The sequence below is a fragment of the Eptatretus burgeri genome, chromosome 12 (assembly GCF_056783735.1).
Source record: "Eptatretus burgeri isolate ZD-2024b chromosome 12, Ebu_testis_v1, whole genome shotgun sequence".
Lineage (NCBI taxonomy): Eukaryota > Metazoa > Chordata > Myxini > Myxiniformes > Myxinidae > Eptatretus > Eptatretus burgeri.
The window spans coordinates 83,650,426-83,669,773 of record NC_140972.1 but is presented as its reverse complement, the minus strand read 5'-3'; the positions used below and the strand labels follow the sequence as shown (position 1 = coordinate 83,669,773).

Below are 19,348 nucleotides of genomic sequence, written 5' to 3'. Positions count from 1 at the left end.
AATTATTTGCTACTGTGGTATTATTACCTAAGAACACTCCAAGGTATTTCACACCATCATTGGCCCATGACAGTGGAGCAGGAAGTCTTGGCGCCAAGTAGCACAACCGACCGAGCCAAAGGACGCTCGTTTTGTTCCAATTTACTTTAGCTGAAGAAGCCTTTTCAAATAAGGACAAACAATAACGAACGATTTTAACGTCATTGATATATTGTACGAATACACATACGTCATCGGCGTATGTTAGTACCTTGATGGGCCGTTCAAGCTGGGACAAACTAACCCCTGTTAGTCTACAGCGCAAAGAAACCAGTAGGGGTTCGATGGAGAGAGAGCATAAAGCAACCCAGAAAGAGGGCAACCTTGTCTAATTCCCCTGTTAACAGACAAAGGTGCAACAAGTTCATTGTTTATCTTAAGCGCACTATAAATATTATTGTATAGTATTTTAATATAAGAGATGAAGGTTGAACCAAGTCCAAACCGCTCAAGTACTTCGAAAAGGTATCGATGGTCAACACGGTCAAAGGCTTTCTCCTGATCAAGGAGAAGAAGTCCTAAATCTTTAGGGTTTTACTTGCACAGTTCAATAATGTCTCTCACAAGGGAAATGTTGTCATAGATGGAACGTTTTGGGACACAGTAACATTGGTCTTCCTTCAAGAACGAGGATAAATGAGGAGTAAGTCGCGATGCCAGGTCTTTTGAAAATATCTTATAGTCCATATAATACATAACAGCGAGATAGGACGCCAATTTTCAATACTCAACATGTCTCCCTTTTTTGGGATGAGGGTAAGAAGAGCTCGTCGGCAACTCTGAGGTAGCTCTCCAAGCTGGCAGCTTGCGTTCAAAGTGTTAATGAGTTCTGGACCCAATAAGTGCCAAATTTCTTGTAAAATTCAGTTGTAAGTCCAATCCAGGTGCTTTCCCAATGGCAAGGCCGTGAAGGGCAGTGCCAAGTTCATCCAAGGTGATGGGTCTTTCCAGTTGGGAATTCCCATCTTCACACAACACGGGCAGGCCTACGGAGATCGAGGCGACACTAACAGGATTTATTTGTTCCATTGAATATATTTTCGAAAAGTATTCCTTCACGAAAAGTTTGATTTCTGATTGTGTAAAGGTAATGGATGAATCTGCTAATCGCAGCTGAGAAAGCTGTTTACTGGGAAGACGTTTCTCTAAGGAAAAGAAGTACTTGGTTGGTACGTCTGCCTCATTCAGGTGTCGCACCCTCATCCGAACTCAGGCACCACGTGCATTCCTCTTGGTTATTTCCATTAATAAGGACTGTTTCTCAGTTAAGGTTTTTTGTATGTTTCTATTATTTTGTCCGATGACTTGTTGGAGTCGGAAAATCTCAAAATGTAATATTTTCTTTACTTCATGGTTAGCCCTTGTTGAGAAAAAACGATACTGTTGGCAGAACCCTTTAATTTGGGCTTTTACTAAATCACACCATAAGGCCCAGTCACACCTTGACGTTTTAGCCAGGAATGGCAACGTATAAAAATGTACGTAAAACGTTGGCGTACGCTGAAGTTTTGAGTTTTTTTTTTAAGTTTTGGTCGTATTCATAACGTGTTGGTCGTATGCATAACGTGTTAGTAACGGGCACAGAACGTTTCGTTGTGTTAAAGATAACTTATACCAACGAATGCTTAGCCTGTTGTCGGCGTTCACAACCTATGCCCAATGATAGTTTAACTTAGTCATAGTGCGCTGCACGTATCGCCAACGAACTCGTGGTGTTCTCTGTTAAAAACCTGCCGCACGCCAATTTAAATCATAACCGCCTGAAAATTGGAAGTGTCAACATCGCAGTCACACCTTGACGATTTAGCCAGCGTATGCCGACCTATGAAAAATGTGTCTAAAACGCTGGCACACGTCGAATACGGTATGGGTAAGTTGTGTATACGTTGGGAGCACGATGAAAAACAATGAAGTACGCTGGCATATTACGTGGTACGTCTAATACGTCGTGAAATTTCAAGCATGCTGAAAATTTTACGACGTACTTGACGTATGGCTCACAAGTTCCGCATACGCTGGCATAAGTTCTCGGCACGCTCCGCAATCGTTTACACATGTCGGCCACACGTTACTTGTAAGTTACTCAAAAGTCGAAACACGTCGAGGTAATGTTTAGCATACCCGAACCTTAATTTTTAATCTACGAATAACGTGCTTTGAACCTACGAATAACGTGCTTTGAACCTATGAGTAGAGTGCTTTGAACCTATGAGTAGTGTGTTTTGAACCTATGTTTAACGTATCTCAAACGCACATTGGCGTATGTAGACGAATTTGATTGACGTCTTCCGGACGACCACAGAACTTACTAAACGTGTTTCTAACTTACAGCTTCCGTATAATGGCGTATTGGCAGCGTTTAGGGGAATTGTTATATATACAAATGGGCTTCACAAGAGGAACCCGTCAGTGTTCCAGACTCCATGTTGAGTAGATGTCAATGTCACTAGCAGTGGCAGTAGCAGTAGTAGTATTAGTAGTAGTAGTAGTAGTAGTAGTAGTAGTAGTAGTAGTTCGAGAGAATTTAGTGATGTCGATGTTATTAGTAGTAGTAGTAGTAGTAGTAGTAGTAGTAGTTGGAGAAAATTTAGTGATGTCGATGGTAGTAGTAGTAGTAGTAGTAGTTCGAGAGAATTTAGTGATGTCGATGTTGGTAGTTGTAGTAGTAGTAGTAGTAGTAGTAGTAGTAGTAGTACTTTCAAGTGACGTGTTGCAAAGTGTGAACAATGTTCGTGTAGCGTGCGTACAAAACGTTACTCATAGATTAGAAATAAGTTTCGGGTACGCGAAACATTACCTCCACGTGTTTAGACTTATGAGTGAGTAACTTACAAGTAACGTGTTTCAACGTGTGTCAACGATCGCATAACGTGCCTACAACTTATGGTCAATGTAGCGGAACGTGTGAGTCATATGCCGGCATACTTTGTAAAATTTCAAGCATGAAAAAATTTGAGGAAAACACAAAAGTTCAATGTTTAAAGCCAGCGTACTACCACTTATGGCAGTGTTTTTCAGCGTGGTCTTAACATATACAAAACGTACCCATAACGTATTCGACGTGTACCAGCGTTTTACACAAATTTTCCAAAAATCGGCATAAGCTGGCTAAAACGTCAAGGTGTGTCTGGGCCTATATCAATGCGTTAACGGAATAGCTTAACTTCTGTTCGAGGAGAGCCGTCCAGAAGGATTCAAAGTGCTGAATGAAGTTGAGGTTTTCGAGTAAACTGTTATTGAATTTCCAATGAGAGCTCCCTGCACATGGTTTAGAGAGTTGAATAAGGACTCGAGCTAGGGAAAGGTCAGAGAAACCAGAAGGCACAATATCGGATTTATAAAGTCCACGTAATAAATGAGAATTTACATAGATGCGATCAAGCCTCGCAAGTGAGATGTGGTTGTTTAAACAACGGACACCATGTACAAGACCGATCAGAAGGGTGCTGCACACGCCAAATATCATGGAGATTATATTTCGCAATAATGTTTGCAAAAGGTTTTGCGGTATATGGTTGGGGTTCCGGCCCATTCCGGTCAAATGAAGCATTAACAGAACAGTTAAAATCGCCACCAATAATTAGACAAGTCTGCAAATCCAGTGTTTGCAGGAATTTTCTCAGTTCGGCCAAAAAGGAGATCCGCTCGTCATTTTTGCTTGGAGCGTACACATTGAGAATTGTGAACTTGACCTGATTGATAGAGAAGGTCACGGAGGCAAGGTGTCCATCAATAATACTCATAAATTTAAGGCAGGACGGGTGGAAATGTTTCCCGAAGACAAACATGATGCCTGCCTTCGACGTGGAGTTGTTACTGAAGAAACATTCCTTGTCCATAAATAGTCGCCACTGAGCCTGAACAGATCGGACAGCATGGGTCACTTGTATTGTAACAAAGCTATGTCAAGACCATTGACCTCTACCAACTGTTTAATTTGGATCTTGCGGAGCGGACTCCCACCACCATTAACATTTATTGTTCCAATCTTGAAACTGGCCATGAGGAAAATAATAGCTTCTAAGAATAAGATCAGAAGTGGGATAATTGATTAGAATCTCTTTTCGCCTTGGCTATCAGTTTTTTTAAGCGGTGACAGTGTGTCTGGTGGAAACCGAATAAGTCAGGCTTACGTACGATAGCTTGAGCACACTCAAGGAAGGATGGTAGATCTGGAAGGAAGGAAGGACGGTAGAAGGACTCAAGGAAGGACGATATAAATCCGTCAGGTTTATATTGCGTTTCCTGTATGTATTTTGTAAGAAGAGTCTTATTTGTTGAGAGGAGGTAGGACCTTGACTGGTGAGCTTCTCCAACGTTTCCACCTGACTGTTCCTGTTTGCTTCCTCCAGGTCAGATTCGTCAGAGTCGGTTTTAGTTTCCGAGTCACACAAGCTTGTACTGTCCTGGATACCGATACGGTCGTCAGTATTGATACACAGATCTGTACTGGTTACCACGTCTATGTGCTCTTCCATTGTGGGAACATCTCCTGGTGAAGTAACAGAAACAACCGAGGGGGGGGGGGGTTGATGAAATGGAAACACCATCAGCGGATGCAGAGATATCACTTCCCTCGACCGTCACGGTATTATCGACCTCCAACGGCGTGGAGGTATACAGTACTTTGGGGGTCTCTCGTAAAACATCCATTTTAACATTTCCTGCGTTCCCAGCTTCACCACGTGATGAGATGGGAGAAGTTACAGGGTTAACATTTGTTTCACTATTTCCCGCTGACAAGGATTTAGGGTTAACATTTACCGAAGTGACGGCAGGTTCATCACTCGTGGTCTGTGTATCACCGTCAATGGACTTTCCAATAGGAGAGTTTTTAACGAGTGAAAGAGTTTTTAGTCCAAGAGCATTAGGTCAAAATAGGCCCTAACCTGGACATTTTTGGTAAAAAGCTGATTTTTTCATGATAGGTCCAGGAATATGTCTAGAATAACATCCTAAAAGTCCTCATAAATCCTCCTTGAGCGTTTTCCGCAATCCAAGATGGCGTCCAAAATGGCCGCCTCTTCTGTTTTTCTCATAACTTTGCAAGCAGGTTTCCCCAAAACACACTTTAAATGTCTACATATATGTTTTGAAGTATGAGGAACTCATTAGAATACATCTTAAGAGATGCTGAAGCACGCAAGTACCAATAAGACCTCTTGAGTTCTTCCAAAAGTCCAGGCAGAAGCAGACGCCGACACCCTGATTGTCTCCACAGCATTAGCACTGGCAGAGTCAGAACATGTGCCAGTTGCTGTCGTTGGTACGGACACAGACTTACTGGTAATGCTAGTTGCTCGGGCAACCTCTTCCACAGATGTGTACATGCTATGCCGCAGTAATCCTGTCACGGTCTTCAACATTCATGAGATTCAGCATGCCATAGGGGACACAAGAAATCACTTGATGTTTCTTCATGCTGTGACGGGATGTGACACGGTCTCTGCGATCTATCGTCAGGGCAAGCGTAAAGCTTTCAACATGGTGCACAAGAAGCGGGACTACGACTTGCTGGATACCTTCACAAACAGTGGAAGCACCCATGACCAGGTGGAAAAAGCTGGGGAAGGCTTCATTCTTAAGCTTTATGGAGCCAGCAGTTTTGAATCTCTTGATGACTACCGTCACATCGCATACAAACGGGCAATCGGTCGCAGTTCCCCGAGTTCATCCTTTCAGCTAGAAAGTCTACCTCCAACTAGTGCTGCACAAAGCAACATTCATATCGCGTCTATATTACCATCCAGGAATGGATGGGTAACTCCTTATCTCCAACAGAATGGGGCTGGCGATTTCAGGATGGGACTCTTACCCCGGTAGAAACAGACATTGCTGTTGCACCCGACACTTTGCTGAACATGGTGGCATGTGGGTGTAAACCAGATGGTTGCAGAAGCATGACATGTAGCTGCAAGAAACTTGGGCTCTTTTGTACCTCAATGTGCAGTAAATGCAGTGGTCTCAATTGCAACAATACAGCACCAACTCTTATAGATGCCGACGATGATATTACCCCAACTTCAGAGGACATCAACATTGAAGATACAGCATCCGACGATGAAGACAATGACTGATGCAACTAGGTGTGTGCATGCATAAGGTAAAGATTCATCTGAAACTTTTGAGGTTTGAATCTCTAGCATGATCTTGTTTTGAATGTCTTTGCCTCTTGGAACAGGCTAAAACAGCAGTGTGTTGATAAGTGGCGGACATTTTGAGCACCATTTGAATTTCAGAAAGAACTTCAGCGGTTTTATTGTTTCCTTTGTACTTCAAAGCATCTGAATGAGTTCCTTATTTCTCAAGACATAATATATTTAGAGATTTAAAGTGCATATTGAGGTAACTTAGTCACAGGGTCATGAGAAAAACAGGAAATTGCAACCATCTTTGGCGCCATTTTGGATTTTGGGACTAGTTCAAGTAGTTTTATTGGTATAGATATATTGTATTGAGTTCCTTATACTTCAAAACATATGTGTAGACATTTAAAATGTGTTATAGGTAAACCTACTTGCAAAGTTATGAGAAAAACAGGAAATGGCGGCCATTTTGGACGCCATTTTGGATTGCGGAAAACGCTCAAGGAGGATTCATGAGGACTTTTAGTATGTTATTTCACACACATTCCTGGACCTTTCCTGAAAAAATCAGCTTGTTACCAAAAATGTCCAGGTTAAACCCTAATGCTCTTAGCCTATTTCTTCACTGCAATAACAGGTAAAGTGGTCTCCATCAGGGAGACGTCTCTGTCCTCACCGGCAAGTAGGGTAAACTTGTTGGTCGTAGGTACCGGGGTCCGGGTCCATTCCGGGTCCATACCGGGTCCATTCTGGGTCCATTCTGGGTCCATTCAATGTCCATTCCGTAGGTACCGGGGTCCGGGTCCATTCCCGGTCCATACCGGGTCCATTCCGGGTCCATTCGGGGTCCATACCGGGTCCATTCCGGGTCTATTCCGGGTCCATTCCGTAGGTACCGGGGTCCGGGTCCATTCCGGGTCCATACCGGGTCTATTCTGGGTAAGCATTGTAGAGTGGTCAGTCACAACTGCAGGAACATTACCGACAGATTCCTCGTTTGTAAATGCTGCCTTCTTCTGGGTTAAACGACCATCAGGTAAAGTCTTTCTCTTCCTCGATGAAACGATGGTGAAACCATCCCAAACATTCGTTTTGCTGTTTAGACTGTCGGACTGAAAGGCCTGGCATCATTACCGGACACGGGATTCGCTTCCTTCACAGTCGAGGAAGAATAAGAAGAAGAAGAAGAAGAAGACGTATTCTTGTTGACGAGGTTTGTTTCATCGTTTAACGAAGTCGCCTTTGGGCAAGATCGTTTCAAGTGTCCGAAATTACCACATTCAAAACATTTCAGGGTGTCAGTGGTTACGTAGACCTGGTGATCATGATTATCAATTTTGAGTTTTAAAAAGATGTTCAAGGTTCTTTCAGTGTTAGAGGGAGGAAGCACCACATAAGCTTGTCTCCGAAACGACATCACATGCTTCGTCCGATCGTCCTGACTACGTAAAGGTAACATGGTGATCTGAGAAACCACAGAACCATAACGAGATAGTTGGGAGATCAGAGTCTGATTCTTCAGGAAAGGAGCGTTCGAGATAATTACGTGAACCAGTTCTGTATCAGACACGAAGATAACCACACGATTGTTCATTCGTGAGGCTGCAGGAACTTTGTCAGTACCGACTATGTTTCCTGTCGCGATAACGAGATCCTCGATGCTGACGTCGTCGGGCGGGACACAGACAACGCCATGTTTTCGTGTTGATGCTTCAAATGCCGTATAACAGGAATATGAGGTCAGGTTTAGAAGGGGGGAGGAGGGGCGATTGCTCTCACGCAGTAATTAAATACCAGTCGAGACAGGTTTCCAAAGGAAATAAACACAGTTACAGTGAGGAAAAAAATGATCAGTTGAAGGGCCAGGATGGGCCACCAAATAAAAGCTATCCACAAGAAGCTGTTGGCTCTTTCTCTCTCTATCTCAGGGAAAAGGTATGTGAGGAGAAAACAGGGGGATGGGGTGGGAAGGGGAGGGATGGGGAGGGAAGTGCAGGGATGGGGAGGGATGGGAGGGGAGGGATGGGGAGGAGTAGAGATGAATCGAAGGGCAAACCACGAAATAACAAGGACAGATGGGTGGGGCGGGGTGACGATGGCGCGAAGGAAGGCCGACGTGCAAGGTCTTATGAAGAGGGAAGGGTGGGAGCACAAATAACGATGTCTGCAAGGAAACAAAGGAAAGGAGGTGAAAAACAATGCGAAAGGGGAAAGAAAGGCAAAAAAACAGGGCAGATCACAGCTCACAAGACCACACAGCCACCATGACACTCCACTCAACTCACCAACAGCCAGCAGGGAGAGAGAGGGAGAGGGAGAAGGAGACAGAGAGAGACAGACAGACAGAGACAGACAGAGACAGACAGAGAGAGAGAGCAGGGAGAGTGAAGAGGTGGAGGGGAAAGAAGAGACGAAGGAAGGGGAGCGAGGAGGGGTGGGGGAAGGAAAAACAGTGTGAGGTGAGAGGAAAGGAAGGCAGACGTGTGGTGGAGCGTTAATTTCAATTCATACTGTTTCATCAAAATGATTCTGCATAGAATAACAGTAAAGATGGAAACAAAATAATGTCTGAAATCCATTTTCGACCAGTCATACTATAAACATGGTCCAGAGACAAACTCCCATCCAGAGACAGACTCTTGTTCGGACACAAACTCCCGTCCAGAAATAAATATCGCACGGACACATCCAGAGCCAAGTTGTCTGGAGACAAACAAAATTAAGACGCATCCAGAGACAAACACTGACGAGATGCCTCCAGAGCCAAGCTGGCCAGAGACAAACACCGCTTGGACATGTCCGGAGTCAAACTCCCGTCCGGACGTCAACACCGCCTGGACACGTCCAGAGACAAACACCATCCAGACAAAACCACCATCCAGATATGGACAGAGACAGACAGAGAGAGAGAGTGAGGGGAGGGGAGAGTGAGAGAGGAGATATGGGAGGAGGGTGCTGCACTGTATTGGGAGGAGTAGAGCAAGGATGGGAGAGAGATAGACAGACAGACAGACAGACAGATGAAGATAAGGGAGTTATCAGAGAGAATATGTTATGCTTTATGAACACCACAAACAAACACACACACACACACACACACACACACACACACACACACACACACACACACACACACACACACACACACACACACACACACACACACACACACACACACACACACACACACACACACACACACACACACACGGCCGACATCAGCAATTTTCGGTAATAGGCAGGTTGTAGTCAGTGTGATTACCAAGTACACAGTATTTATTGTAAACAACGCAGAAACCTTGAGTAGCTTTCACCGATAAACGTTCCATTTATTTAGATGTTTTAAGAAGATGTTTCACAAACCTACTTCTTTATAAACAGCTGTGTATGACGGGTGGAGAAAATATTTGGCTTGGTAATTAAGAAAACACGTCAATACGGTAAACGGCTCGGAAATTGGGTGTTATTTCACAGCAACTTGCTCAGGATGTTGAAGCACAAACCACTTGCTCATGGTGATTGAGCATGAACCACTCGCTCAGGGTGATGAAGCATGAACCACTCGCTCAGGGTGATGGATCACAAACCACTCGCTCAGAGTGACGGAGCATGAACCACTCGCTCAGGGTGACGGAGCATGAACCACTCGCTCAGGGTGACGGAGCATGAACCACTCGCCCAGGGTGACGGAGCATGAACCACTCGCTCAGGGTGACGGAGCATGAACCACTCGCTCAGGGTGACGGAGCATTAACCACTCGCTCAGGGTGACAGAGCACAAAACACTTGCTCACGGTGACGGAGCATGAACCACTCACTCAGGGTGATGGAGCATGAACCACTCTCTCAGAGTGACAGAGCATGAACCACTCGCTCAGGGTGACGGAGCATGAACCACTCGCTCAGGGTGACGGAGCACGAAACACTTGCTCAGGGTGACGGAGCATGAACCACTCGCTCAGGGTGACGGAGCACGAACAACTCGTTCAGGGTGACGGAGCACGAACAACTCGCTCAGGGTGACGGAGCACGAACAACTCGCTCAGGGTGATGGAGCAGGAACCACTCGCTCAGGGTGACGGAGCATTAACCACTCGCTCAGGGTGACGGAGCACAAAACACTTGCTCAGGGTGATGGAGCATGAACCACTCGCACAGGGTGATGGAGCATGAACCACTCACACAGGGTGATGGAGCATGACCACTCACTCACGGTGACGGAGCATGAACCACTCGCTCAGGGTGACGGAGCACGAACCACTTGCTCAGGGTGACGGAGCATGAACCACTCGCTCAGGGTGACGGAGCACGAACCACTCGCTCAGGGTGATGGATCACAAACCACTCGCTCAGAGTGACGGAGCATGAACCACTCGCTCAGGGTGATGGAGCATGAACCACTTGCTCAGGGTGACGGAGCACGAACCACTTGCTCAGGGTGACAGAGCACGAACCACTCGCTCAGGGTGACGGAGCACGAACCACTCGCTCAGGGTGAAGGAGCATTAACCACTTGCTCAGGGTGACAGAGCATGAACCACTCACTCAGAGTGATGGAGCATGAACCACTCTCTCAGGGTGACGGAGCACGAACCACTCGCTCAGGGTGATGGAACATGAAACACTTGCTCAGGGTGACGGAGCATGAACCACTCGCTCAGGGTGACGGAATATGAACCACTCGTTCAGGGTGATGGAGCACGAACCACTTGCTCAGGGTGACGGAGCAGGAACCACTCGCTCAGGGTGACGGAGCACGAACCACCCGCTCAGGGTGACGGAGCACGAACCACTCGCTCAGGGTGACGGAGCATTAACCACTCGCTCAGGGTGACATAGCATGAACCACTCGCTCAGGGTGATGGAGCATGAACCACTCACTCAGGGTGATGGAGCATGAACCACTCTCTCAGGGTGACGGAGCACGAACCACTCACTCAGGGTGACGGAGCATGAACCAATCGCTCAGGGTATAGGGCATGAGGTCCAGCAGTGAATACATTAAACCATAGATCTAAACGAAGCTGGTAAATTTTGGCATGTTCTAAAAAAATTTGTTCCTCAATATAATTCTCCAAACTGAAGAAAAAGGTAAGTTTAATGCTTTGGAAATTTCATATTTTCTTGTTTATGTATACAGAAAGAGTGAACATTGCCTTGCTTGTTTAAAGTAAATATTATATCGGTTTAGTTAAAAGACTCATTATTTCTTTATTAATTATCAGATTTCATAACAGATTTCGACGCTTATTAACTCCGGACAATATCAGATCCTCAAACCCGAAATAATATTTCGATGATATACTTTAATCAGTCTGTGAGAGTGGATCGTGGAAAATTGTATCATATAATGCATGAAATTGCTCCAAGCTCCTAATTTGAAAACTATAGCACTTACAAAAGAGATGTATGCAGAGATTCGTATCTATGATGAACAGGCATTCGATAACATGAGTGAGGAAAGTGAAAAAAAAACTTTATTGTTGAGAAATCGTTGTGGCCTGTTCCACGTAAATGCATAGTTGAGCAGGCTAAAAAAAAACATGGCGGCTTCAGACCCCCGTGAGGTTACCCAGGAAACGTCTTAAGACCCCAGACAGCGAGGTGGCCGAGGATCGCCTGATGAAGGATATAATTAAATAAGGCCATTAATTATCTTCAAAAGTAGTGTTTTAATTCACCCAAACACACAATTTTCAGTCATGCACTTCCTTAGAGTTCCCTTTGTTTGCATGCAAAGGTTTAGGCTGCTTGGATTCATGATTTTGGAGTTATCGAAGAGACACATGTACACACACACTGACATTTTTTAGTATCGATATATAATAGAGGTACCCATGCGAAGCATGGCTGGGAGCCCAAAATATCCCAAAAAAATGTTTTGAGAAATTTTATGAAAACTTACACCCACTTAGGGACATGTGCAGGGACCCAAAAAGCTTCACAAAAATTTTGGTGGGGCTGGCCCAAAAACTGTGGAAGTAGTCCTGTGTTCAATTAATGAACCTTTAATGATGATGATGAAGCTGATAACAAAGATGATGGTGATGGTGTTGGCTGGGGACCAGAAGGTGGGTTATGTTTCTATACACGGTCAATGACAAAACTGCAAATGCCGAATCCGTGAATGTGTTTACATGCAAAAAATTGCGGCATCTCACAGGTGAAAAATGAGAATCTCAAATGTATTGAGAAATTGCCAAAGACAGTAATGTGTTTACACATGGGGAAAGATCAGCGTCGCATCGGTGGATATGCAAAATCTCAATTGTATTGATATATTAATGAACCAGCGAATGTTTCCACATGCAGTAAATGGTGAAACTGCGAATGGCGAACCCATGAATGTGTTGACATGCATAGAGAAGAGAGAGAGGAGAGAGGGGAGAAGAGAGAAGGAAGAAGAGAGAAGGAAGAAGAAAGAAGGAAGAAGAGATAAAAAAGAAGAGAGAGGAAAGAAGAGAGAAGAAAGAAGAAGAGAGAAGAGAGATGCTTCATACAGGTGAAAACTCAAAATCATAATTTTATTGAGAAATTGATGAAACCTCCGACACACCTTCCGACGCTTGCTGGGACCCCAAAAGGTTATACAGAAAGTTTGTCCAAAGGAAACGGTTAAGTTTGGCATTTTTAATATGAAATAGGCAAATTTGAGATACGAACGAAACCCATTAAAATAACCCCTCAGAACCCTTTAGAACCCTTTAGAACCCATGAGAATTACACTTTAGAACCCTTTATAATTACCCTTTAGAATTATGCTTCAGAATTACCCTTTAGAACCAATGAGAATTACACTTTAGAACCCTTTTGAGTTACACACGGGGTGTGAAAGGTTCTTCTTATTCATTTTTTGATGGAAGGAAGGACATACCCGGCTTCATAGCTTAAAAAACACTCCCTTGCCGCTCCCTTAAGGAGTGGGTGTTTCGAGTAGATTTTAGGAGATCTGCACTACAGCAGATTTCAGTTAATATAGATTATAGTAGTTCATAACAGTGGATTTCAGTCAATCACAGTCTATGACGACCGCAACACGAAAATCGAAATATCGTGTTCCATAGCGACCAGGGCCCTTGGTCCATCAGGATGGGTTGCAGCAGGTGAAAGGGAGCGGGGAGGGAGTTTAGTTTGGTCAACCGCCACCTTTTGAGAATTATTATAATTGACGAGCGACGTACCCACGCTATTCACGGTAAAGAGCCCGAGTTCACAAAGACAATGTGGAAAGAACGAATGTCAAACCGTGAACCAATAAATTCCACATTCCTGTTGCACCTTCAGTCGAACATCAGGCATGGATGGCTGGGCAAAAACCTTACTGCACCTGTCCCCAATAGAAGTAAGGTGGGTAATATTGAAATGATGTCATGGTGAAATTGTAAATGCCAAATCCGCGAATGTCACCGGTGGAAACCCTCACATCATTTCCTGATTCTCCAATAAACTCAATCTCTATATTTTCATTCCAAACAGCATCATTCTAATCACATTAATACCAGATCATTAATACATTAAAATACAATATTCCAACCACTCGTGATGTAAATGAAGATAAACGCCATTCTGACATTACATCCAGGTCGGGAGTAGTTTTGTATGGATCGAAAGTCAAAATAATAATTGCATTCAGGTATTTGTGAGACCTCACACCCACCTTAGGACACCAGCTGGGACACTAAAACATTCCACAGAAGGTTTGGCAGGGCTTGCCCCAAAACTAAGGCAGTAGTTCAGAGATGGACAGACAGCCACTCTGGCTTTATAACATAGATATACATCATGAAAGTAATATATATGTCCATCCATCCATCCGTCCAGACCATACTCTGTGCAGAGCGTTTGTGCTGCCTAAGTAGTCTCCTTGGCTATTGGGCACAATCCTGGCTGGGACACCACTCAGACACAGGATACCAGCAAGCTGGCACTCATTTTGCCAACCTCAGAAGGATGACAGGCAGAATAAACCCCACCGGGTATTACGACCTTAGAAGGATGACAGGCAGAATCAACCCCACCAGGTATTACAACCTCAGAAGGATGACAGGCAGAATCAACCCCACTTGGTATTAAATCAAGTCAAGTGGGATTTGAACTCAGGATGCTAGGATCCCAAGCCCACCACCCTAACCATTAATCTAACACCAGGCACATACACACACACACACACACACACACATACACACACACACACACACAAATACACACACACGCACACACACACACACACACACACACACACACACACACACACACACACACACACACACACACACATACATATATATATATATATATATATATATATCTTACCCTAGTGATGTACCATACATATGGTTACTTCACAGTTTTCATCCCGTATACTCCTACTCCCCCCTCCCCCTTTCCTTGTGCATTGAAGTTGATAAGCTGGTAGATTGAATCACTGTGGTTTTTATGTAACACAGGTATGATAGGCCAAATGGCCCCCTCCTGCATCAAGATTCCTTGTGCGTTCCCTGCATCATTGTCTGTGACTGCTGGCTGTGCTTTTACGTCTTCCAAAAGGACACGTGTCACATACGGCTCCATTCAGTTGTGGGGTAAGATTTACAACCATTTCAATGAGACCCGTATCACCTCAGTAAGAGCAAGATCCAGAGACAAATGGGAAAGAGGGTAAGACAGCTCCACTGAGAGCCATTTGAAATGAAATACAACAGAAAGATGGCAGACATCTCAGGATGGCTGACACCAGCTCTTATAGACAGCTGCCTTATAAGGAATGTACATGGAGCTTGTTGTCACATAAAAAAGTTTTTTGCCAAAGAATAGGCCTCAGTGAGTAGCAACCCTTTGTTGATAAAATGCTGGTCGAATCAATGTTAAATATCTTGTTACTACATGTATTACATCAAATCAAAAAATTTTATCAAAGCATTCTTTTATAAAACACTAAACTATTTATCAAAGTATTTCCTTCAACCAAAGTATTGTTTCATTTTTAAATTTTCCATTCTGTGCAAGTCAAAGTTTCTGTTGCTGGTTTATATTTGTATATTGGTTGGTGGCTTGTTATAAATTTGGTTGTATCATTTTATGAGGCACGATGAGCACAAGTAGGTAAGTTCAATGTTCTACTTGGAACTAATCTTGCATGCAAGTTATTTTTTTAAAAATTCAAGATATTCTCTGACTTGGGAAAAACATTTACGCCAACAGAGAGGAAACCTTCACTCTTCGAACATCAGCAGAGACAGCTACGATACATCATTTTGAATAACCTCAATCGTTCAAAACTTCTTGTCACAAAGTGCTCTCCAATATGCTCATCCTTGAAAGGCAAACATCAGCATGCTGTGTCATTATCTTCAAATTTCAACAATCTTGATGGTTTTCCTTAACCAGAATTTTTGTATTCATTCACTGTTCCAACCATGGGCCTCTTATATTATTTGCCAGTATTTTGGTTGTTAAGCTTATGGATTAAAGCAGGAAAATTCCAACTATTATTGATCGACGTAGATTGCTCTCGCTTTACGACACAAAAGTGAAGGTCAAACTTGAACGTGGCTCATATAACTTTGGTATTTTTCTTTAAGCTTTCATTAGTCCGTCTCCACGCAGCAGGAACCAGGGTTTTGCAAGTGTGTGTGTGTGTGTGTGTGTGTGTGTGTGTGTGTGTGTGTGTGTGTGTGTGTGTGTGTGTGAGAGAGACCCTTATAATGAAAATATGGAGAAGATTAATTAATAATTGGGTAAAAATGTCAAGGGGCATGGTCATGCAAGTCAAGGAAGTATAAGTAAGTGTAAATGTCAAGTAAGTATGAATATGGCTGAATCAGCCTGTCCGCCATGCGGCAGCATGAGACAGTCGTTTTTTTTTTGTTGTTGTTGATAAATTGCTCCCATGTTTCTTTATTTATTTACCATTTCAGCTTCAATGTGCTTGTCCAGACCATAAACTTTTTACAATTTGAGCTTTTGTCCTCAAATTTTTAACAAACCTTTGTTATGAAAATATGGAGAACACTAATTAATAAAACGTGCTTTTAAAAAATAAAATTTAGCTGTTTTTTTTTTCATCAAGTTTAATTTGAGTGCAAAGTAGACGTGGACAAGCTTTCCACTTTGAGATGCTTTCTACGTAGTTAACTTTGTAGTACTTCGTACTTTTGTAATTTGTTTTGTCGTGCCATCATTCATATTTTTCAAAGTAACTTGAAATACTGCCTGCTACGGTTGCTTGAGTGAAACATAAACAGCATTAAAATGCTGCCTGGTTTTGGATCTCATTTCGGATGAAGAGCTCCCTCATGTGGCAAAAAATAGGTCACAATCAGTGATCTTTGCAGAATCACTGCCAGTCACATTTAGTCTTAAGGTATGGTATATATTTGAGCAGTTTTTGAGGATTCACAATTTATCAATTCACATGGCAACAGCTGGAGCTTAAGGAAGTCAGGTTAAAAAAATAGATGTTTGGATTGTCAGCAGGATGATGCATTTACAAATTTTAATATTTTATACACGGTAATATGGCCAGATTGAATTGCAATTATATTATAATGAGATAACCTTTGGAGTGATTCAGCATTAAATTGTGCACGTCAAAAAACACCAGATGTTGTTGAGGGCCGATGGACAGGAACAGATGGCCAGGGGATGAGATACTCAGTGGAACACCATCAGGCCAGAATCCAAATGATGGGCTGTTTCGTCTCTCATGACTTCACTTTTGCCTCAAATGTACCCATATGACCAAACGAGGGCAAGTTGCAGGTCACATTCATATGGACTAGTGTTGGGTGCCACTTTGTGAAGTGCAAAAGAAGTTCTAAGTGTTAAGTTTGAAGATCATAGTTTGTACAAACCTATCAGAGAGTTCCATGGAAGCACGACTGTCCAATGAGTGCTTGTGGCTGCGAAGACGTCCACGCTCAGACCACTCACGCTCACCAATCCCCCGTGCTGAGTCCACACTATCATTCCTCCTAAAGGGTGGAAGCAGAGAATGCAACATGTTCTATATATTATTTGGGTCCAAATGGTCGCAGTTTCTCACATTTTTTTTTCATCTAAAGTCTAAAGCTGATTACAGAGGAATTTGAAAACATTGCATGCACATCAGAAAAACCAAAGGTAATTCTTAACTATAGTAATATTAAAACTGCCAGGAAACCTTCACAATAACTACAAGGAGAAAAAGACATGAAATGTCAAAGCCCCCATGGTTTTAGCAATTTTGCTGTCTGGAGTTAAATGGCTAGCCCATATTTTCAGGATTTATGTGTATGTGCAACTGACTAAAGTGGTCGTGTGAACTGGAAGATTGCGTACAATTGCGTTATTCGGTCATGAATATTAATGATGGGGGTCACATTGTTATATTGTGTAAGATAGTTGGTCACGTGACATGTATGATGTTTTCGATTGGGAATGCAAATTTCGCACAGAAGGGATTCAATATTCATATATTTTGGTGGAGACATTCTGAATTACACAAACAGTATAAATTTTAATAATACTTACCTCTGCCACTGAAGGTGGAAGGAGGTTATGTTTTCACCCCTGTCTCTGTTTGTCTGTTTGTGAACAAAATATCTCAAAACGTTGTGGACGGATTCGGACGAAATTTGGTGGAGAGCTTGGGAAATTTGGTGGACACCAACAAAATTATTAGATTTTGGTGAAGATCTGGATCTGGACTGGATCCAATATATATTTTTAATGATTTTTCGCCATTGAGAGATAGGGTCAAAAACGACATAGAGCAGAATATCTCAAAAAGTTGTCGACTGATTCGGACAAAACTTGGTGGGCAGGTTGGGTATGCAACAAGGAAGAATTGATTCGGTTTTGGTGAAGATCTAAATATGGATGCGACCGTTTTTTGAGTGATGTTTCACCATTGAGTGATAGGGTTAAAACGATATTTTGCATGATATCTCAAAAAGTTATTGACACATTCGGACGAAACTTGGTGAATGAGTTGGTTAGGTGACAAGAACAAGCCAATTAAACTTTTGCTCAGTTCTGAATCCAGATCCAGCCTATCAGTGCAGGATACAAAATGTAAACTCATCAGCCTAGCGGAGATATGCACTCCACCGAGTGTCATTCTTTTTATTTATGTATAAAAGAAACTAACTGTAGGCAATATAAAATTATCATTCAGTTGAAAATGCTGTCTTATCAATTTTTGTAAAATGTACTTAAAGGTGGTTGAGGAGACATTGAAAAGAGTAAGGACCTTTTTAAAAATTTTCATGAAAGATGCTTCATGGTAGAGATATGAAAAAAATGGAACAAATTGGTAAATGCTTGTCCGACAAAGGGTTGAGGATGTGTTCAACACCAGGTTTTTTTTCTACAACCAAAATGGCCACCAGTCTACCAGTTAGCCATTTTTGATCAGATCTCAAAATAAAGCGAAGTGCATGTGTATGCCAACTTGCAGTGTGTTCGTGCCAAGTTTGAACAAAATTGGAGCACGCATGTCAGAGAAATGGTTGGGGACATGTTTAAGTAATAAAATGGCTGCCAGTCAGCCATCTTGGATTTGATCTCAAAAGAGAATGACCAAGTAAAGCCATCAATCATTATCTGTGTGCCAAGTTTGAATAAGATCGGTAAATGCATATCCAAGAAATGGTTGAGGATGTTTTCAACATCACGTTTTTACAACTAAAATGAATGCCAATCAGCCATCTTTGATCGAATCGCGAAAGCAAAATGATGTGCATATTTTTATACCATCATTTATTGTCTCTGTGCCAAGTTTCCATAAAATCAGTCCATACATGTCCGAGATATGGTTGCAGATGGATGGACGAGACCCAATGCATAAGCCCCTGTTTCACTTGGAGGGTAGGGAGGGGGGTAATAATAATAATAATAATAATTTTATTTGAAGGAAATGTGGATAAAACTGCTTTTTGTAAGCAGAATTTTAGTGCTCCTTATAAGGGTTGTCGTCAGGAAATGTGAAGTGTTACTGCACCACAGGTATAATATAACAAATGTAGCATGCCAACTACGTCCTCTCTTGAGGTTATTGGTAAGTCAGCTGGGTTTTCAACGATAATTATCCGAAAGCAACAAAATAATTCTGCTGAGACTTGATTGAGTTCCATCAGCATTGCATTCAAATGCCTAATACATGTGCATCAACTATATTTGATCCTTCAAATTTTTGGATAACATTCCACAGTCCTCACCAGTCGATACCCACTTTTACAAGA

General features: G+C 42.8%; 1 protein-coding gene across 2 annotated transcripts in view; it reads right to left on the bottom strand.

Moving 5' to 3' along the window:
• LOC147016015 (protein unc-13 homolog B-like) overlaps nucleotides 1-19,348 on the bottom strand; it is a 1,009,527-nt gene that overhangs the window by 481,866 nt on the left and 508,313 nt on the right. For both annotated transcript variants that reach the window (XM_085848698.1, XM_085848699.1), the window contains one exon: nucleotides 16,979-17,098. In XM_085848698.1, coding sequence (XP_085704824.1) covers nucleotides 16,979-17,098 — 120 coding nt within the window. The remainder of the gene's footprint in view (nucleotides 1-16,978; nucleotides 17,099-19,348) is intronic.